The 22,797-nt window shown below is 45.3% G+C and overlaps 1 protein-coding gene across 2 annotated transcripts in view; it reads left to right on the top strand.

Annotated features, from left to right (window-relative positions):
* The window catches only part of cryaa (crystallin, alpha A), a 56,718-nt gene that overhangs the window by 5,568 nt on the left and 28,353 nt on the right, over positions 1 to 22,797 (top strand). The window contains exon 1 of one of the 2 annotated variants that reach the window (XM_048541099.2): positions 20,434 to 20,622. The exons of the other annotated variant lie outside the window; for it this stretch is intronic. Within the exon in view, the coding sequence (XP_048397056.1) occupies positions 20,434 to 20,622 (189 nt within the window). Of the gene's footprint in view, positions 1 to 20,433; positions 20,623 to 22,797 lie in introns of those variants that run through there. 2 annotated transcript variants of the gene reach the window in all.

The raw sequence follows: 22,797 nt of genomic DNA on the forward strand, positions 1-22,797 counted from the left end.
CGCCTGGCCTGGTTCATTACCAAGTACCAGATCCAGTGTGGCCTCCCCTCTTGTTGGCCCTTCGACATACTGAGTCAGGAAACTCTCCTGCACACATTGGATAAAAACTGATCCATTATTGTCTGTATGGACTATTTGGACTAAAGGTTCAGTTTCTATACTCTATGTCTGTAACTACCTCCTGTCCTCTATGACCAAGCCAATTTTGTATCCAACTTACCAACTAACTCTGGATTTTATCTGACTTAATCTTTTGGACCAACCTACCACGAGCGATCTTGTCAAATGCTTTGGGAAAGTCCATGTAGACAAAATCCACTGTCAAATCGACATCAATCACCTGAATTACTTGCCCAAAAAACTCAATCAGATTCGTGAGACTAAATCTCCACAGCACAAAACTATGCTGACTCAGACTTATGGTGCTGCACAACATGGAAACAGACCCTTCGGTTCAACTCGTCCATGACGACTAGATATCCTAAATTAATCCAATCCCATTTGCCAGCATTAAGCTCATATCCCTCCAAACATTCCTAGTCTTATACCCATTCAGATGACTTTTAAATGTTGTAATTGTACCAGCCTCCACCATTTCCTCAGGCAGCTCATTCCATACACCCACCACCCTCTGTGTGAAAAAGTTTCCCTATATGTCGTTGTTAAAACTTTCCCCTCTCACCTTAAAGCTACACTGTCTAGTTTTGGACACCCCTACCCTGGGTAAAAGATCTTGGCTATTCACCTGACCTGTGGCTGTCATGATTTTATAAACTTCTATGATGACACTCCTCAGCCTCTGACACTCGGGGGTGGGGGGGGGAAAACAGCCCTAGTCTATTCAGCCTCTCCCTATAGCTCAAATCCTCCAACCCCTGGCAACATTCTTGTAAATCTTTTCAGAATTCTTCCAAGTTTGACAACATCAGGCTCTCCTATAATTTCCTTACCACTAATATAAGTCTCACCGGTGTGTAATTTACTGGCTTGTCCCTGTTGCCCTGAAAGAAGGGAACAACATTGATTATTCTCCAGTCTTTTGGAATCTTACCTGTTACTAAAGAGGATAGAAAAATCTATGTCAAGTCCCTAGCAATCTCCTCCCTTGCCTCACTCAGTATCTTTGGATACATCCCATCAGGCCCTGGGAACTTATCTCCCTTAATGTTTTTCAAGACACCCTCTACCACCTCCTGTTTAATATTGACTCATCCTAGAATATCAACATATACCTCCCTAATTTTACCATCACCCGTGTCTTTCTCCTTAATGAATACTGAAGCAAAGTACCTCACCCATTTCCTCTGACTCCATGCATTAATTCCCTCCTTTATCCTTTGAATGTATGTACCCTCTCCCTAGGTAACCTCTTGCTCCTAATATACACATAAAATACCTTGGGATTTTTCTAAATCTTACTTTCCAACGAAATTTCATGGTCCCTATTAGCCCTCCTAATTCTTAGGACAGTCTCGGGGCTCTCCGCTTCTTCTTAGGAAAAAGGGCCTGAACAGTCCCCATTGACCACCAGCCAGCCGTCTCCACCTGGCAGAGCTTATCCTCAACCTGAACAACTTCTCTGAACTCCTTTCATTTTCTTCAGGCCAGAGTGGTGGCTATGGCTACCAGCATGGATCCCAGTTATGCTTCTCTGTTTGTGGTGTGCGTGGGACATTCTTTGTTCCAGTTCTATTCCAGCCCTCACCCTCAACACTTTCTCCAATATATTAATGATATCATTGGTGCTGCTTCTCTCTCTCTCATCTGGAATCGGAAAAGCTTATCAAATTCACCTCCAATTTCCACCCCACTCTCAACTTCACCTGGTCCATCTCTGGCTCCTGCCTTGCCTTCCCTTCCCTTCCTCGACATCTGTATTTCCATTTCTGGTGATAGGCTGGCCACCAAAATCCACTACAAACCTCAACACATCCCTCACGCTCCGCCCCCGCCACAACCGCCCCCAGAGGATCCCCCTCGTTCTCACATACCAGTCCACCGACCTCTGGATACATCGCATCATCCTCCGACACTTCCACCATCTACAATCTGACCCCACCACCCAAGCCATTTTTCCATTCCCACCCTTGTCTGCTTTCTGGAGAAACCACTCTCTCCGTGACGCCCTTGTCCGCTCCACACTCCCCTCCAATCCCACCACACCCGGCACCTTCCCCTGCAACCGCAGCCCAGCCTGTCTTCGCTTCCCTAACCTGTTCTTCCTCTCACCCATCCCTTCCTCCCACCTCAAGCCGCACCTCCATTTCCTACCCACTACCTCATCCCGCCTCCTTGACCTGTCCATCTTCCCCAGTCTGACCTATCCCCTCCCTACCTCCCCACCTATACTCTCCTCTCCACCTATCTTCTTTTCTCTCCATCTTCGGTCCGCCTCCCCCTCGCTCCCTATTTATTCCAGTTCCCTCTCCCCATCCCCCTCTCTGATGAAGGGTCTAGGCCCGAAACGTCAGCCTTTGTGCTCCTGAGATGCTGCTTGGCCTGCTGTGTTCATCCAGCCTCACATTTTATTATCTTGGATTCTCCAGCATCTGCAGTTCCCATTATCACTCCACTACAAACTGGCTGACTACCAGTTACCTTAAGTATACATCTTCACAGCCCACTTCCTGTATAGACTCCATTCCATTCTCTCGGTTCTTCTGTCTCCATTGCAAGGGGGCCTCCAAAATGTCCACCTTCTTCAGCCGAGGATTCCCCAGCACCGTAGCCGACAGGGTCCTCAGTCAGGTCTGACCCTTACTCTGCACTTCAGTCCTCACCACCTCTGTTCCCTACCATGACGATAGGCTTCCCCTTGTCTTTACCTACCACTCCATCAGTATCCCACATCCAGAGGAACATTAGCCACCATTTCTGCCTCTTCTAGCAGAAAGTCATCACCAGACACACGTTCCCCTCCCCTCCGTTGTCAGTCTTCTGCAAGGACCGTTCCCTCTCGGACATCCTGCTCTCCTTCACACCCAACAATGTCCCAGAGTCCCATGGCACCCTCCTCTGCAACCACAGAAGGTGTAACCCCTGTCCAATTACTTCCTCCCTCCTCAGTGTCCAAAGCCTCAAACACACCTTCAGGTGAAGCAATGCTTTACCTGCACTTCCCACAATCCAGACTACTGCATTTGCTTCTCACAATGTGGTCTCCTCTACATTGGTGAAACAAGGTATAGAATGGGGGAACTGCTTCAAAGAATGTTTACATTCTGTCTACAAAAAGGACCCTGAGCTTCTAGTTGCCTGCCAGTTCAACACACCACCCTGTTCTCTGACAAACATCTTTAACTAATGTTTACTGCAGTGCTCCAGTGAAGCTCAGCACAGGGTCATTTTTGGCTTAAGAACTCTACAGCCTTGTGGAGTCAATATCGAGATCAACAACTTAAGGGTTTGAGCCTCTCTCACATCTTTCCCCAACCTCCACACTCAAGGCCTTGTTATCACGTGGTTTGCTATTATACACAGCCCTTTGTTCGCTACTAACAGACTCCACTAATAGTCATTCATCCTCCTAGCATGACGATTATGCATTCGATTGTTCAATTGTCGTCCTCTGTTTGAGTTCTGTCTCCACCTCTCATTTGTTTCCTTACTTCCTCCCCCGATGCTATCTTCTGCTGAGAAAAACATTTTCATAGCTACTGTCAGTTCTAAGGATAGATCACTGGACCCATGCTGCCAGATATGCTGAGCTTTTCCGGCAAAATCTGTTTTTGTGACTAGAAAATGCCCTAGTATATTAGAAAGAGTTTGATACTAACACTTACAAAATACCAATGGGATTACACAAAGTCAACATGGATTTATGGATTTATGAAAGTAAAGTAGTATTTGACAATGCAATAGGAGCTTTTTTGAGGATACATTGAACAAAATTGATGGGGCTGAGGTAGTGTTTGGAGTGTATTTTGCTTTTCATAAAGCCTTTGAGTGTGTAAGATAAGAGTGCAGAATGAAAGCATGTGGCAATGTTGGCAATGTACTAGTTTGGGTTGAGAATTGATTAACAGATAGGAAACAGAGAGTGGAAATAAATGTGTTGCTCTTGGAGTGGCTGCTGAGGTACCACAGGAATCAGTGCTTCGTTCCCAGCTATTCATGTATGTTGGATTTAGATGAACAAATCAAATGTAATATTTTGACATTTGTTGATGAGGCCAAATTAGGTTGGAGTATGGGTGATGAATAGCATGTAAAGAGATTTCAGGGCAATTTAGACAAGTTGAGTAAGTGGTCAGGAGCATAGCTGATGGAGTATCCTGTGGATAAGTATAAAGTGGTCCACTAAGTAAGAAAAACAGAGTGATAGAATATTATTTAAATGGTAATAGATTGGAAAGATTGACGTAGAGAAGAACCCGTGCATTCAATGGACACAATCATTGAAAGTAAGCATGCAAGTGCAGCAAGAAGTTAGGAAGATAAATGGTATGTTGGCTTTTGTTACAGGGGAGTTTGAGTACAGGAACAACAAAGTGTCAATGCAGGATTTTGGTGAGACTACGGCTGGAGTATTATGTGCAGTTTTGGTCTATTTACCTAAGAATGCTCAAAGGCATGATTCCCATAGATGGAGTGCAGCAGAGGTTCACAAAACTGATTTCAGGGATGGCAGGAGGATCATATTAGGATAGACTGTGTTGACTGGGCCTGTGTTCACTAGACTTTTGAAGAACGAGAGGAGATCTCTTTGAAACCTACAAATTTATGACAAGAGGCTGTGGAAGTCTCCACCACATGAAACAGTGGAGGCTAAGTCCCTATATGTAGTAAAGAGAAACAGATTTCTGTACATTCGAGTTATCAAGGAGTCTGGGGAGAGTGCTGAAGCATGGTATTGAGGCAGAGGATCATCTATGATCACATTAAGTAATGGAGCAGCAGTGAATGTCCAAAAACCCTACTCACTCACCTGTTTTCTATGTTTCACATTAATGCAGTGTGAAGCAGAATCATAGAAGCCTTTCAATGTGAAAGCAGGCCATTTTGCATATCAAGTCCACACCAACCCTCTGAAGAGCATCCCGCCCAAACCCTCCCTCTACCCTACCCTTGCATTTCCTATGCCTAACCCACCTAGCCTGCACATTTCAGGACACTATGGGCAATTTAGCATGGCCAATCCATCTAACCTGTACATCTCCAGGCAGTGGGAGGAAATTGAAGCCGCAGAGGAAACCCCACATAGACGTGGAAAGAATGTACAAACTCTACACAGTCAGCCGAGTCTGGAATTGAATTTGGGTCCCTGGTGCTGAGGCAGCAGTGCTAACCACTAAACCACCATGCTGCCTTTCCCAAAATCAAATTACTTTGACATAATAGAAATGATTGATCTTGTGCAACCCTGACTTTTAGCAAAAGAAACATTGACTTTTCACATACATCATGAGAGGTTGTTCTTTATTGCTAAAAAAACTAAATTGTTTGGCCCAGATTTTCCAGTCAGGGTCAGAAACCTAATTTCTGACATTGGTTAGACAAAAACAAACCACACACTTATCTTTAGAACAGCTTTGTACAAAAACTTCTGAGTGAAAAATCTACGCAGCCAGCAGAGAAATAAATCTGTGCTCAAAACCCACCACTTTTGTCAATACTAGTTGCCATATTTCAAGATTTAAAGTTCCTGCAGCCACTTAGACATTTTTAGAGGTGGTGAATGAAGGTAAGTAGGTCGGTGGGTTCACAGGTGTCTGGTGAGTGGCTGGTAAATGGCCAAATGTTTATGGTAAGTCACGTGGGGGAAGAGGTCAGGTTGTTGGGGTAGGAGGGAAAAAGGAAGAGGAGGATGAGAAGTATTCTGTTTTCTCAGGTTAGAACAGACCAGGAGAGTTTTGGATCTGTGGGTCAGACAGTCCAGTTTACCAGATAATTTCCGGCAACATTCTTGAATATCTGTGCATGAAGATTTCTATAGGGTCCTGATGCACAACAGCCAGAATACATCTGGTCTCCAACTATAAGGAGACTGCAAAACCTGGGCCTTGGAGCTCACCCTCCACTCTCTGCTAAAGTCAAAAACTACCCTGGTGTATACTGCTACAGTTGTAGAATAGCACACTGCTGAAGTCAGCTGTTCAGCTTCTCACATCTGTGCGTAGCAACCTGTGATGTAAAGTCTACCAGCTCATTGGTGCATGCTGCATTCCCACCAATTCCACTTTTTCACATGGTAACTGCAGTATGAAGGAATGACTTATTCAAGGGGGACCCTATCTTTATTATGTTTAGAGTGGAGTGGTGGTTAAGAGCTGTGGAGCAGGGAATGGAGGAGGCGCAATAGAGGGCTGTCTGCATGGTAGAGGGGGGGAAAAGAGCATTGTTTGAAAAAAGACAGGCATTTGGAATGTTTGGGAGTGGAATGTCTCCTTGTCAGAGCAGATGCGACAGAGGTGGAGGATTTGGGAAAATGGGATGATGTTTTTGAGAGATAGCGGGTGGGAGGAGGTGTAATCTAGGTAGCTGTTACAGCCTGTGGGTTTATAGTAAATGTCAGTCCGTAAACTCGTGTCAGAAATAGAAACAGAGAGGTCAATAAATGGGATATAACTGCCTTAGACTCAAGTGATTTTGAGGGTGGGGTGGAAGTTGTTAGCGAAGTCAATGAACTGCTGCAGTTCGGTCTGAGTGCAGGATGCAGCACCGATACAATCGTTGATGTTAACGGCAGAAGAGTTGGGGAACAGTACCTGTCTATGTGCTGAAGAGGGACTCTTCTTACCGGCCTCTTACCCACCCTGGACCTCCTCGTTGCTAACTGCCAACGTGACATTGACCGCCTCAATTTCTCCACCCCCTCACCCACTCCAACCTCTTCCTCTCTGAATGTGCAGCGCTCCATTGCCTTCGCACCAATCCCCATTTTACTATCAAACCGGCCAACAAAGGCAGGGTGGTGGTAGTCTGGAGGACGGACCTCTATATCACAGAGGCTAAATGCCAACTCTTTAACACCGCGTCCTACCTGCCCCATTGACAATGACCCATCAAGTCACTGTCTCCCACACTGTCCGTGACTTCATTGCTTCCGGTGACTTCCCCTCCACTTCCTCCAGCCTTGTAGGCCGTAGCCCCGCACCATCTGGTTCTACCTGCTCCTCAGGATCCACAAGTGCAACTACTCTGGCTGTCCCATCATCTTCACATGCTCGTGCCCCACCGAACTTGTTTCTTCTACCTTGACTCCCACTTGGTCCACGCACACCTGACCTACATCCTGGACACAAATTATGCCCTCTGCCTTGAAGTTCCTTGGCTTCCAGTGCTTTGTTTTTACTCCAGAACGTTTAATCCCCATACATGTCCATACCCCACAAGGACAGCTTAGAGGTCCTCAGTTTTTTCCTCTCCAATGGACCCATCCAATGCCTTCTACCAATACCCTGCTCCATCTCACTGAACTAGGCCTCACCCACAACAACCTTTCCTTCAATTTTTCCCACTTTCTCCACATCCAGGGGTTGTCATGGGCACCCACGTGCGCCCCAGCTATGCCTGCCTATTTGTCAGTTATGTTGGACAGTCCCTCTTCAGTGTGTATATCGGTAATGTTTCCCAGATCTTCTGCTGTTACATTGTTGACTGCATCGATGCAACATCCTGCACCCAGGCTAATCTGGAGCAGTTCATCGACTTCGCAAAGAACTTCCATCCTGCTCTCAATTTAACTTGGTCTGTTCCAGACAGTTCTATCCCCTTTGTTGACCTCTCCATTTCCAGATTTTGTGCCAGTTTGCAGATAGACATTTACTATAAACCCACTGATGCCAATAGCTACCTAGACTACACCTCCTCCCACCCTGTTCCTGCAAAAGCACCACCCTATTTCCCCAAAGAGATTGTAAGATCTGCCGATGCAGGAGTCAGAGATAACACAGTGTAGAGCCGGAGGAACACAGCAGGCCAGGCAGCATCAGAGGAGCAGGAAAATTGGCGTTTCAGTTTGGGACCCTTCTTCAGAAATGGGGAAGGGGGAAGGGAGCTCTGTAATAAATAGAGTGGAGGTGTGAAGCTGGGGAAGGTTGGTGAGATGGTGATAGGTTAGTGCACATTCACCTGCACATCCGCTGCTCTCGATGTGGCCCTCTCTATATTGGTGAGACCAAGCAGAGGCTTGGAGACCACTTTGTAGAGCACCTGTACTCTGTTCACGATAAACAACGACACCTTCCAGTTGCAAACCACTTCAACTCCCCCTCCCACTCCCTGGACAACATGTCCGTCCTGGGCCACCTCCAGTGTCACAATGATGCCAACCAGAAACTGGAGGAGCAGCAGCTCATATTCCACCTTGGGAGTCTACAACCCAATGATCTCAATGTGGACTTTACCAGTTTTAAAATCTCCCCACCCTGCAGCCTCATCCATGACTAACCCTCTCTCTTATCCCTGCCTCCTTGACCTGACACAACCTGTTTCTCTTATCTCCCACTTTTTCGCTCCTCCCACCTCACTGACGAATCCCCAGCACTGCCTACCTGCACTCACCTCCCATCTACCTTCCTCAGCCCCAGTTCTCCTCTCTCTGTTTATTTCAGAGTTCCCTTTCCCCTCCCCCACTTCTGAAAAAAGGTCCCGATACGAAACATCAGCTTTCCAGCTCCTTGATGCCGCCTGACCTGCTTTGTACCTCCAGTTCCACACTGTGTTATCCTATTTTCCCAATTCCTCTGTCTCCAGAGTCTGTGATGAGGAGACATTCCACTCCCAAGCATCCTGGATGTCTGCATTTTTCAAACAATGCTCCTTTCCTCCCTCTGTCATCCAGACAGCTCTCCATTGTGTCTCCTCGATTCCCTGCTCCACAGCTCTTAACCATCACCCCCAAAACATAATAAAGATAGGGTTCCCCCTTGTCCTCACTTTCCACTCCATCAGCCTCTGCATCCAACTCCAGTTAGACCCCATCACCTGGAACATCTTCCACTTCCTTCTCTACCTTCTGCAAGGACCATTCCCTTCACCACTCCTAAGTTCATACCACACACCCCACAACCATTCCAACTCACCCAATAACTTTCCCTGTAACTGTAAAAGATGCAACCACTGTCCAGACACCACCTCCCTCACCTCCATCCAGGGCCCTAAGCAGCCCTTACAGGTGAGATAGAGCTTCACCTGCATCTCCTCCAACCCAGTCTGTTGCATCCGATGCTCCCACTGTGGTCTTCTGTATGTCGGTGAGGCCAAACATAGACTACGTGACCATTTCACCGAGCATCTCCACCTGGCCCATAATAGTCAACCTAATCTCCCAGTCACTACCCATTTCAACACCCTGCTCCACTTGCCATTCAACATGTCCATCCTCAGCCTCTTTGAGAGTTGCAGTAACTCTGAACGCAGATTTGAAGAACAACACCTTTTCTCCCGCCTGGGTGCCCTGCAGCCCAGATGACTCAATGAGTCGTCCAATTTCAAATAACCTTCTCACCCATCCCCCCAGCTCCTTTCCAGCCCCACCTCCTGCCATTCCACCTTCTGGCCCCACTTCCCAGCCACCAACCAGATTCATCCCTCCCATTGGCCAACCAGGTTGTACCTACCACCAGTGTTCATCTGTCACCACCATTCTGCCTCCACCCCTCCATTCTCTTTATCTGCTGCTCTCCCTACTGCCACATCCAGTCCTGAAGAAGACTTGATAGAAGTCTATAAAATTATGAGATGTGTAGACAGGGATGACAGTCACAATCTTTTTCCTGTAGGCAGAAGGGATTAGTTTAATTTAGGCATCATGTTCGGCACGACATGATGGGCCGGAGGACCCATTCCTGTGCTGTACTGTTGTCTGTACAATGTATTAAGAATTCATGATCACATGGGTTTCTACTCCTGGTGTATTCCTGGTCTTCAGTACGTCAATATCCTTGTTAAACCTGGCCCTCTATCTTGCCCTCGATCTCTTTCAGGACTGCTCTGTTTGATGTTCCCACTTATTATTGGATTTTTTTCAATATTGTGATCTCTTTTTAGGGGCATGTTCACTCCTGGACCTATTGTTTGAGCTCACACGGTGTTTTCTTGCCTTGCATCTGTGTACTTCATGTTCCCAACCCATGGCTGACATGGGGCAGCACGGTGGCACAGTGGTTAGCATGGCAGCCTCACAGCACCAGGGTTCTGGGTTCAATTCCAGCCTCGGGCAACTGTCTATGTGGAGTTTTCACATTTTCCCCGTGTCTGCGTGGATTTCCTCTCGGTGCTCCAGTATCGTCCCACGGTCCAAAGATGTGCAGGCTAGGTGGATTGGCCATGCTAAATTGCCCGTAATGTTCAGGAGTGTGTGGGTTATAGGGGATGGGTCTGGGTGGGATGCTGCAAGGGGCGGTGTGAACTTGTTAGGCTGAAGGGCCTGTTTCCACATTGTAGGGAATCTAATCTAGTCTAATCCTTCCCTTTATAGTGTACATTTATCCAGATTTTATATTTTACAGTGACTTTTCCTGATCTACTTAACAGAGTCACATTTTCCCTTTGACTAGCTTCTTCTGGTGGAGATTGTCTTTAGTTCTCAGTTTTGGTAATTATTCTTTGGGACACATTAACCTTCAGAACTGATCTGACCATCATCAGACAAACTGTAAATGTGGCAGTTTGAGCCTCATCCTGTGCAAGATTCGGATATGAGATGTATTGGCACCTTGTTATTTTCAAAAACTCCTTAAGAATTTTTAAAGTTGTCTTCACATCTAAATCCTTTCTGCAGATTGTGAGTAGCTATGGACAGAGTGCTGATCTTTGTGGTACTTCACTGGTAACAGTCTGACATCCAGAGGATGAGCAGTTTATCCCTATTTGTCCGTCTGTTAACCAATTCTCATGCCATACTAATAAATTCTTCCAATTCACATGCTGTGACATTATTTACAATTTTCTGGTTCAGACTTTGTCAAAAGCTTCCGAAAATTCAAATATATGTCATCAACTAGTTCTCTTCTGTCAATACCGCAAGCGATATTTTCAAAGTAGTTCAACAACTTTATCAAAGGCGGTTTCTCTTTCTTAAAGCAACCTTGACTGTACCCAACTTTGCCATTCTTTTTGAAATGTACAGTTATCGCATCCTTATAATAGATTCTAATTTTTGCCCCATGATTGGCATCAAACCAATAGGTTTCCGTTTTCCTTGTTCCTCGCTGCTTAAACAGTAGAGCATTCTGGTACTGCTTACATGCTCCTCACTGTCGCTCTGCGTCTCTTGTGATCTCAGATCATCTGCTACAAACTCTGAATTCCAGAGGAGAAAATGAACCCAAAGTTGGCGTTGAAAGGCACATACTGCAGTGAGTTTTAATACACACTTCCTCTGTGAGATTTTGGTACTTTGCCATGAATTTGAGCATGTTCACAGATTTCCCAGGTGAATCTAGAATTTGAGATTACACAACATCGAGGGCCGAAGGGCCTGTACTGTGCTGTAATGTTCTATGTGATGAAAAAGGCATGACACCAGGTTATAGTCGAACAGGTTTATTTGAAATAGCAAGCTTTCGAAGCTCAGCTTCTTCAAGTGTAGTGCGAGAGAGAAGGTTTAAGACACAATTTATAAGCAAAAAGTGAAAAACCCTAAAACTGGCCATGTCTTGTTGAATTTTTAATCATTTAGAAAGGACACTCCTGATTAAAGTGCAAATTCCTTTCAAATTCCTTTCCAGATTCCTTTCAACTCATTGTTCCAAGATAATTAAAGGCTTTCATAATGTATGCAAGAAGTGACATCTCAGGTCAGACAATGCATTTTAGGTGTGAGGGCTTGCTTAGAATCTGTCTATGTTTTAAACTGGGATCAATTTTTTATCATTATTCATTAATGGGATGAGGGTGTCGCTGGCTAGACATCACTTATTGCCCATCTCTAATTCATTCAGAATCAACCACATTGCTGTGGGTCTGGAGTCACATGTAGGCCAGACTAGGTAAGGATGGCAGTGATAATGGGAACTGCAGAAGCTGGAGAATCCAAGATAATAAAATGTGAGGCTGGATGAACACAGCAGGCCCAGCAGCATCTCAGGACCATAAAAGCTGACGTTTCGGGCCTAGACCCTTCATCAGAGAGGGGGATGGGGTGAGGGTTCTGGAATAAATAGGGAGAGAGGCGGAGGCGGACCGAAGATGGAGAGAACAGAAGATAGGTGGAGAGGAGAGTATAGGTGTGGAGGTAGGGAGGAGATAGGTCAGTCCGGGGAAGACGGACAGGTCAAGGAGGTGGGATGAGGTTGGTAGGTAGGAGATGGAGGTGCTGACCTATCCCCTCCCTACCTCCCCACCTATACTCTCCTCTCCACCTATCTTCTTTTCTCTCCATCTTCGGTCCGCCTCCCCCTCTCTCCCTATTTATTCCAGAACCCTTACCCCATCCCCCTCTCTGATGAAGGGTCTAGGCCTGAAACGTCAGCTTTTATGGTCCTGAGATGCTGCTGGGCCTGCTGTGTTCATCCAGCCTCACATTTTATTATCTAGGTAAGGATGGCAGTTTCCTTCCCTAAAGGACATTAGTGAACCAGATGGACTTGTTGACAATCGATAATGGATTCATGGTCATCATTAGATTCTTAGTACCAGTTATTTTAATCAAATTCAAATTCCACCATCTGCTGTGACAGAATTCAAACCCCGGACCCCAGCACATCATCTTGGTCTCTGGATTAGCCGTCCAATGATAATACCACTAGGCCATTGCCTCCCCTTTGCTTTGTTCGAGCAGAACAAAACAGAATGTATCTGCAACTACACAAACATCTTGTTTGTTCCAAAGAGCGGAGGCTGAATGTCCTTGACCCTTGAAGTGTTCCTCCACTGATTATTGATATTATCTACCACAGTCCAACCCTGGCATCTCCACATGATGAAAATGGAGCCTCAGGTTGCAGAGTCAACGTTGACTTAGTACCAAGGCTGAGATCATGGGATCAATGGATTTACTCATTCACATCAAACTGCCTTCACTAAAAAGACCAGACAGAGAAAATTGCTGAGCTGTCCTGTGCGCTGGCCAACATTTGCATGAAACATCATGCTTGCTGTTATACAGTGTACGCAGGAAGGATTTGCTAAGCTTGTTCTGTGGCTGTGAACTGGAAAATGGATCCGCTATTTGACAGATTAACCTCACATCTCGAAACTGAGGCGCCCAATAAACAAATTGCAGGAATGGTGGAATCAGCTTGCAGAATATCTGCTTATCCTGCATCAAAAGACTAGCTAGAGCCTGGGCCTAATGGAGAATGCCAGGCTGGCCACCTCACACCAGCCTGCATTCTGCATGGACCACGGTTTCATTGAGTGTGTTCTGCAGAATCTAATAAGCTCAGCAAATAGCAAGATAGTACTTTGTGTTGATTTTGGTAACTGTGATAGGTTTAGGTTTAGCTACAATGTCTCACAAATCTAACAGCAGCAATCTGACTCCTTCCTTGACAGCACTATGACTGTCCACTTGGCACATGTATTGCAGTGGTTCAAGAAGGCAGCTCACTACCATCTTCTCAGGGGCAACTCTATGGGTAGTAAATGTGACCCAGCTAGCGATGCCTACATTCTGTAAAAAGCTAAACAAAAGAAAACAAGTCAGGGTTGGTGAAACTGTCACCAGCCACATTACCCTGTTTAGCCTTTGATAAATCTGAAACCCATGCTCACTGTAATTGCAGATCCCTCGGGGCGTAACAGCTGCATTCCCAAGTCTTACAACTCTGCAGTTCCCCAGTGAAACCTCCACCCCAGCATAAGCAGCATGCTTGACCTTAGCTCATTAAATTCCAGGACTGTCTCTGAGCCAGTTTGGGTGTGTCCCTGAATTTAGGTTCCAAGCAGTCAAGGCTAGGGCGTGTGCGCTGTGTTTCTACGAGCAGGAAGAATATTTATTCTCAATCAGGAAGCACCTACCAGTCGCGAACCATTTTAACTTCCCCTCCCATTCCTCAGATGACATGTCCATCATGGGCCTCCTGCAGTGTCACAATGATGCCACCCGAAGGTTGCAGGAACAGCAACTCATATTCCGCTTGGGAACCCTGCGGGCCCAGCGGTATCAATGTGGACTTCACAAGCTTCAAAATCTCCCCTTCCTCCACTGCATCCCAAAACCAACCCAGCTCGTCCCCTCCCCCTACTGCATTCCAAAACCAGCCCAGCTTGTCCCCGCCTCCCTAACCTATCCCCTCCTCCCACCTCAAGCCGCACCTCCATTTCCCACCTACTAAACTCATTCCGCCTCCTTGACCTGTCCGTCCTCCCTGGACTGACCTATCCCCTCCCCAACTCCCCACCTCTCCTCTCCTCTCCACCTATCTTCTCCTCTATCCATCTTAGGTCCGCCTCCCCCTCTCTCCCTATTTATTTCAGAACCCTCTCCCCAACCCCCTCTCTGATGAAGGGTCTAGGCCCGAAATGTCAGCTTTTGTGCCCCTGAGATGATATTTGGCCTGCTGTGTTCATCCACCTTCACACTTTGTTAAGTTGTATAGAAACATATAGGAATAGACCATTCAGTCCCTCAATGTTAGATCGTTGGTTCCCCCCGTACCTCAACTCAGTGTACCCATGTTTGCTCTATATTCCTTGATACTGATTAAATTTATCAGTCTTGCACACATGGACTTTACAAAAACACATCATAGAATCCCTACAGTGTGGAAACAGGCCCTTTGGCCCAAAACGTTCACACCATCGCTCAGAGCATCCCACCCAGACCCGTCCCCCATATAACCCACCTAATCTACACACCCCTGAACACCAAGGGCAATTTAGCATGGTCAATCCACCCCGCCTGCTCATCTTTGGAGTGTGGGAGGGAACTGGAGCACCCAGAGGTAACCCACGCAGACCGGAAGAGAATGTGCAAACTCCACACAGACAGTCAGCCGGATTTGATAAGGCCCCTCATGGTAGGCTGGTCTAGGAGATTATGGGATCCACAGTGAGTTGGTAAATTGGATACAAAATTGAATGGGTAGTGGAAGGTAGAGGGTAGTTGTGGAGGAGTGTTTTACTAACTGGAAGTCTGACCAGTGGTGTTCTGCAAGGATCAGTGCTGGGACCTCTGTTGTTTGTATTATACATAAATGATTTGGATGAAAATGTCAGTGGCCTGATTAGTGAGTTTGTAAATGAAATCTTGCCTGGTGGAGTGGTGTTAAGATTCTGCAATTTCACTGCTGCGGTCTGGGTTTGATTCCTGGTTAAGGAACAAGGAAAAGGGATGCATGGTGACTTAGTGATTAGCACTGCTGCCTCACAGCACTGGGAACCCTGGGTTGATTCCAGCCTTCAATGATTGTGTGGAGTTTGCACGTTCTCGTTGTGTCTTCATGCGTTTCCACCCGTTGCTTTGGTTTCCTCCCACAGTCCAAACGTGTGCGAGTTAGTTAGATTGGCCATGCAAAATTGTCCATAGTATCCCAGGATGTGCAGGCTAGATGGATTAGCCATGATAAATGCTGGGCCCTTGGAATAGGGTAGAAGAGCTGGGTTTGTGTAGGATGCTCTTCAGAGGGTCAGTGCAGACTTGATGGGCTGAATGGCCTTTTTCTGTACTGTAAGGTTTCTGAGATTCTATGAAAATTGCTGGAGTTGTGATGGTTGATGGAGGTTGTCAGAGGATACAGCAGAGGCTAGATCAATTGGAAAATTAGGCACAGAAATGGCAGATGGAGTTAAGTCCAGACAAGTATGGGATGATGTATTTTGGGAGGTCAAATGAAAAAGGAAATTATACAGTAAATAGCAGGACCCTTAGAGGCATTTAGGGATTTTGGGGTCCAAGTCTGTAGCTCCCTGAAAATGAATACGCAAGTGGATAAGGTGGTAACGAAGCTGTATGGCATGCTTGCCATCATCAGTCAGGGCATTGAATATAAAGGAACAAAACCAAAGTTGCTGGAAAAGCTCAGCAGGTCTGGCAGCATTTGTGAAGGAAAAAACAGAGTTAACATTTCGGGTCCGGTGACCCTTCTTAGAACATTGTTGGCATTGAATATAAAGGTTGGCAAATCATGTTGCAGCTTTCGGATTTTCCTTCTCCACTTTGGAGCTCTTGGGCCAGTGAATCCCAGGTGTCTGTAGGAATGCTGCACTTCACCAATGGAGCCTTGAGGGTATCCCCGAACCACTTCTCTGTCCATCTGGGGTTCGCCTGCAAATTCGAAGCAGGAGCTCCTGCTTGGGGAGTCTCATGTTGGTCATGTGGATGATGAACCCAGCCCATCATAGCTGATCAGGCGTGGCCCGTGCTTCAATGTTGGCCTGGTCAACATCGCTGGTGTTGGTGTATCTTTCCTCCCAACCGATTCAACCTGTTCTTGTGGTCGATGTGTAAGATAAATCCCTGGGTCAATATCCCAGAATATTGAGGGATGCAAGAGAACAAATTGCTGGAGCATTGACAGACTTCTTTGTATCCATTTTGGCCACTGGTGAGATCCCAGAGGTCTGGAGAATAGCTAATGTTGTCCCATTGTTTAGAAAGGGTAACAGGGATAATCCAGGAATTACAGACCTGTGAGCCTCACGTCCATTGGAGGGAAATAGTTGGAAAAGATTCTTAGGGACTGATCTATAAGCATTTAGAAGCAAATAGACTGTTTAACAATAAACAGCATGGTTTTGTGTGGGGAAGATCGTGCATCACTAACTTGATTGAGAATTTTTGGAGGTGACGAAGATGATTGTGAGGGAGAAGCAGTTGATGTCTACGTGGACTTCAATAAACCTTTGAAGTCCCTCATGGCGACTGGTACAAAATGTAAAGTCACATGGTATCAATGGTGAGCTGGCAATATGGATACAGAACTGGTTTAATCATAGAAGACAGAGGGTAGTGGTGGAAGGATGCTTTTTGGAATGGAAGGCTGTGACTAGTGGTGTTCCACAGGGATCAATGCTGGGACCTCTGCTGTTCATGGTCTTATGATCAGGGGAGGCAATGGCCTAGAGGTATTATCACTGGACTATTAATCCAAAGACTAAGATAACATTCTAGATTTGGATCCCACTATGGCAGATGGTGGAATTTGAATTCAATTAAAAATTAACTAGAATTAAGGATCTAGTGATAACCATGTCGATTGTTGGTTTCACGACCATTATTTGGTTCAGTAATGTCCTTTAGAGATGGAAATTGCCATCCTTACCTGGTGTGGCCTACATGTGACTCCAGACCCACAGCAATGTGATTGACTCTCTGAGCAACTGGGATGAGCAATAAATGCTGCCAAAAAAGCAACACCCTCATCCTGTGAATGAATAAGGGATCTACATCAATGATTTGGAGGTAAACGTAGCTGGTCTAATTAGCAAGTTTGCAGACAATAAAAAGATTGATGGAGTTGTGGGTAGCGAAGAGGATTATCAGATGATACAACAGAATAGAGATCAGTTGGAGACATGGGCAGCAAAATAGCAGATGGAGTTTAATCTGGACAAATGTGAGGTGATGCATTTTGGAAGGTCAAGTACAGGTGGAAATATACAGCGAATGACAGAACCCTTCAGGGTATGGATATGCAGAGGGATTTGGTGTTCAGGTCCACAGATCACTGAAGGTGGCAGTGCAGTAGATAATGTAGTAAAAAAGGTCTATGGCATGACTGCTTTCATTGAAAAAGGCATTGAGTATAAGATTAGACATGTTATGCTACAACTTAATAGAACTTTAGCACCTGGATGAACACATGAATAGGAAGGGAATAGAGGGATACAGATCCTGTAAGTGAAGACAGTTTTAACATGGAAGGGCAAAATGTGTTGGCGCAGGCTTGGAGGGCCGAAGGCATTGTTCCTGTGCTATATTGTTCTTTGTTTATGTGGTGAGTCCAGTTGAATTTCTGGTTAATGATAAACCACAGGATGATAATAATCATGGATTCATAAAAGTAATACCATCGAATGTCAAAGGGTAGTGGTTAGATTGCCTCTTATTGGTGATGGTCATTGCATGGCGTTTGTGTGGCATGAATGTTACTTACCAAGGTGGATTTTGTCCAGATCTCGTTGCATTTGAACATGGACTGGTTCAGTTTCTGAGGAGTTGTAAATGGTGCTGAACATTGTGCAACCATCAGTGAACAACCCCACTTCTGACCTTTTGATGGAGAGATGGTCATTGATGAAGCAGCTGAAGCTGGTTGGGCCTAGGACATTACCCTGGTGAACTCCTGCAAAGATGTCCTGGAGCTGAGATAACTGATCTCCAACAACCACAACTGTCTTCCTACATGTCAGAGAAAGGATTGAATAGTCTATCTATATCTCTCATAATTTCACATACTTGCATCAGTTTGCCTATCAGCCTCTGACACTGGCAAAATCAATCCAAGTTTGTCCAATCTCTCCTTATAGATATTACACTGCAATCCAGGCAAAACGCTCGTAAATCTTTTTTGCGCCATCTCCATAACCTCCACAACCTGCTTATAGTGCAGTGACCAGAACTGCTCACAGTACTCCAAATGTGGTCTAACTAAAGTTTTTGCAGTTGGGGAGGCAGTGGTCTCGTGGTATTATCGCTGGACTATTGATCCAGAGATCCACATAATGTTCTGGGGAGCTGGCTTTGAATCATGCTGCAGTAGATGGTGGAATTTGAATTCAGTGAAGTATTTGGAATCAAGAATCAAAAAATGAATCCATTGTTGATTGTTGTAAAAACCTTTCTCGTTCACTAATGCCCTTTAAGGAAGGAAACTGCCAACCTTACCTGGTCTGGCCTACAGCAATGTGGTTGATTCTGAACAATTAGGAATGGGCAATAAATGCTGCTTGGTCAGCTATACCCTCATCCCGTGAATGAATTGAAAAAAATAATCTGGACTTGCCAACTTTTACACTCAATGTTCTGACCGATGAAGGCAAGCATGCTGTATCCTTCTTGATCACCTTATCCACTTGTGTAGCCATTTTCAGGGAGTTACGGACTTGTAGCCCAAGGTCACTCACTGTCAGAGCTGGCCTGTAGTTTCCAGCTTTCTGTCTTCCTTGAATTTTTATTAGACTTACATTTGCTGTTTTCCAATTTAATGGAACATTGCTTGAGGAAGTTCTGTAAAATTAAAACCAATGTTTTAATGATCTAATTAGCCACTTCCTTTAAGACCAAATGATGTTGAATTTTTCAAATTCATTCATGGGATAAGGTCGTCATTGGCTAGGTTGGCCTTTATTGCCCATCCCTAAGGACAATAAATAGTCAGTCACATTGCTGTGGGATAGCAGCTTCTTTCTCTAAAGGGCATTGGTGAACCTGATGGGTTTTCTGATAATTGACAATGGATTCATGGTCGTCATTAGACTCCTAATTCTATATTTATTTATTGAATTCTAATTCCACCATCTGCCATTGTGGGATTTGAACCCAGGTGTCCAGAACATTGCCCAGGTTTCTGGATTAACATGCTAGCAATAATACCACCAGGCCATCACCTCCCCATTGTCAACCATTTCAGTCGAGGGCCATCTATGCTGGAGTTCTCAAGATTGAGTCCACGTTCGAAATTTCTTTGCATCAGAGAGTTATAAGTTCCCCTGCAAGACTTGCACTATCCTGACTTGGAATTATTCTTTCACTGTCGCTGGGTAAAAGTCCTGGAATTCCCTCCCGAATGGCATTGTGTATCTACCAACGGCTTATGGACTGGCAGTAGTTTAAGAAAGTCAAAGTAATTTAAGGATGGACAGTAAATACTAGCTTTGACAGTGACTTTTGACAATCCAAGAATGATTAAGATAGACACTATCTGTTCCCTAATACTCATGTGTTACCATGTGGCGGAGTTTCTAACATGTCATTAGATTAGATTAGATTACCTCCAGTGTGGAAACAGGCCCTTCGGCCCAACAAGTCCACACCGCCCCTTGAAGCATCCCACCCATCCCATCCCCCTATAACCCACACACCCCTGAACACTACGGGCAATTTAGCATGGCCAATCCACCTAGCCTGCACATCTTTGGACTATGGGAGGAAACTGGAGCACCTGGAGGAAACCCACGCAGACACGGGGAGAATGTGAAAACTCCACACAGACAGTCGCCCAAGGTTGGAATTGAACCCGGTCCCTTGCGCTGTGAGGCTGCAGTGCTAACTATTGAGCCACCATGCCGCGCAATCATGGGCTGACTGTTCAGAGTAATATGATTATGGAAATATTCTGACAGCCACTTGTCCTATCTTCCTTTGCCTGAACACACTGTTGATTTGAAGAGTTAACTTCCACTGTCAGCAAAGCTGGGAGAGTCCTGCCCAGTCACCCGTCCACCATCTGCTGACAACCAACAGTTTTTCCAACGTTCGTCATGAGTTTGTCATTCCAGAATCATCCAGACTGCTGCTTTATTCATTACCACAAGTATATAAATGTGACTAGTGACTGAGACTCTCAGCCTTGCAGCTTTGTGAATAGCCAGCAGGAGAGAATGGACCTTGCGATTCAGTATCCCTGGTTCAGACGTCCTCTGGCTTCTTTCTATCCAAGCCGCCTTTTTGATCAGTTTTTTGGAGAAAGTCCTTACGACTATGATATTTTCCCTATTTTCGCTTCCACCATCAGCCCTTACTACAGGCTGCCATTATTCCGGAACTTTCTGGACTCAGGCATATCTGAGGTAAAGATCTTTGTTTTTAACTGAAAAGTTTGTTACTTAATGATTCATGCAGCAACAGTAACTCCAATAAGAATGGGCAATCTCCGTCTGAAACATTGTGTGTATTTGTTCAGATATTGTTAAATGACTAATTCTACTGAAGTTTCCAGGTCAACATACAATGAGTTAATCAATACCTTATACAAGACAATTAACACAGCAAATAATTTTATTCAGCTTGAGATGAAAGATTTCCATTTCTCCCTTTATGGACACAGTGAAAAAGTCAGAGAAAGAAGGAATTGTGAGTGAAGGAGGGATATAAGTGAGGGATGGGCTATGAGTGACTAAGAGTGTGTGAGTGAGGTAAGGGAGATGTTAGTAAGGAAGGGAAAATGTAAGTGAAGGAGGGGATATGAGTGAGGGAAGGGGTGTGTGTGATGAAGTGCGTGTGAGTGAGGGACAGGTGATGTTGAGCGAGGGTGTGAGTAGGGGAGAGGTTGTGAGTGAGGAAGATGGAGATGGTCAGGGAGAGAGTAATGTTGGGGATGGAGGTGATGATGAATAAGGGTGTCAGTGGAGGAAAGGTGAGTGAAGAAGAGGGTGATAGTGAGGGAGAGAGTAATGTTGAGGATAGAAGTGAGGGTGAGCAAGGATGTGAGTGGGGAAAGGTTGTAAGTGAGGAAGAGGGAGATGGTGAGCAAGAGGCTGATGGTGAAAGTGAGTAATGTTGAGGAAGGGGTTGATGGTGAGCGAGGGTGTGAGTGGGGGAAAGGTTCTGAGTGAACAAGAGGGAGAGGGTGAGGGAGAGCGTAACATTGAGGATTAGAGTGATGGTGAGTGAGGGTGTGAGTGAGAAAGGGTAATAGTGAGGAAGAGGGTTGTGGTGAGGGAGGCGGTGTGAGGGTGTCACGAAATGAGGGATAGGGCATGTCTTAAATGGTGGGTGGTGGAGTTTGGACATGGAGAAACTGGCAGGGAAATGGGAATTGATTTAAGGCATAGTGGGTGCTCTGTTTTGGGACTTGAATCTGGGGCTTCCTGTCTCAATGGGAGGGATACATCCACGGTGCCACAAGAAGCCCAAATCATCCTATTCTATAACTTGTCTTCAATTCCATGAGCTACAGCTTTGATTCACAATTTCCTCTGAGGGGTTTTATTAAGCACATTCTGGAAATCCATATAAATGACATTTCCACACTCACTGGTCTACTGCATTATTCACTCCAAAAATTTGTTCTAATTCATGTATGATACACCTCTATAACTTACTGCTCTCTCTGATTAGCTGACACTATGGCAGATATTCAGTCACTCTATCATAAATAATCTCGTAATTGCAGACAGTAAATGTTGGGCTAAATGGTGATTAATTCGGACTCACCTTTTTTAAATAGCAGAGTAATTTGCATTCTACAAAACATAAGGTAACTTCCAGTATCAATTGAACTTTGGAAGATGAATCTGTTATCACAGAGCCCTCACCTACTTTCTTTCAAACTCTTCATCAAACTGCCTGGTCCTGTGGATATAGCACTACTTAGTGGTAACATATTCTGCCCACACTGTCCCTGTCAAACAGTCTATATCCCAGGATATCGATGTTTCAGGCGGGATAGAGAGGCAGGTAAAAGGGGTGGAGGAGTTGCAGTACTGGTCAAAGAGGGTATCACAGCTGTACTGAATGAGGGCACTATGGAGAACTCGAGCAGTGAGGTATTATGGGCAGAGCTCAGAAATAGGAAGGGTGCAGTAACAATGTTAGGGCTGTACTACAGGCCTCCCAACGGCGAGCGTGAGATAGAGGCACAAATATGTAAACAGATAATGGAAAGATGTAGGAACAACAGGGTGGTGGTTGAACTTTCAGTAGGGGATTACTTTGGGAATAATGATCACAATTCTGTAAGTTTTAGAACACTGATGGACAAAGACGAGAATGGTGCTAAAGGAAGAGTGCTGAATTGGGGAAAGGCCAACTATAGCAAAATTCAACAGGAGCTGGGGAATATGGATTGGGAGCAACTGTTTGAGAGTAAATCTACATTTGATATGTGGGAGGCTTTAAAAGAGAGATTGATTAGAGCGTAGGACAGACATGTCCCTGTGAATATGAGGGATAGAAAGGGCAAGATTAGGGAACCAATAATGACAGGTGAAATTGTGAGACTAGCAAAGAGGAAAAAGGAAGCA

This window comes from Stegostoma tigrinum, chromosome 12 (genome assembly GCF_030684315.1).
Source record: "Stegostoma tigrinum isolate sSteTig4 chromosome 12, sSteTig4.hap1, whole genome shotgun sequence".
Taxonomy (NCBI): Eukaryota; Metazoa; Chordata; class Chondrichthyes; order Orectolobiformes; family Stegostomatidae; genus Stegostoma; species Stegostoma tigrinum.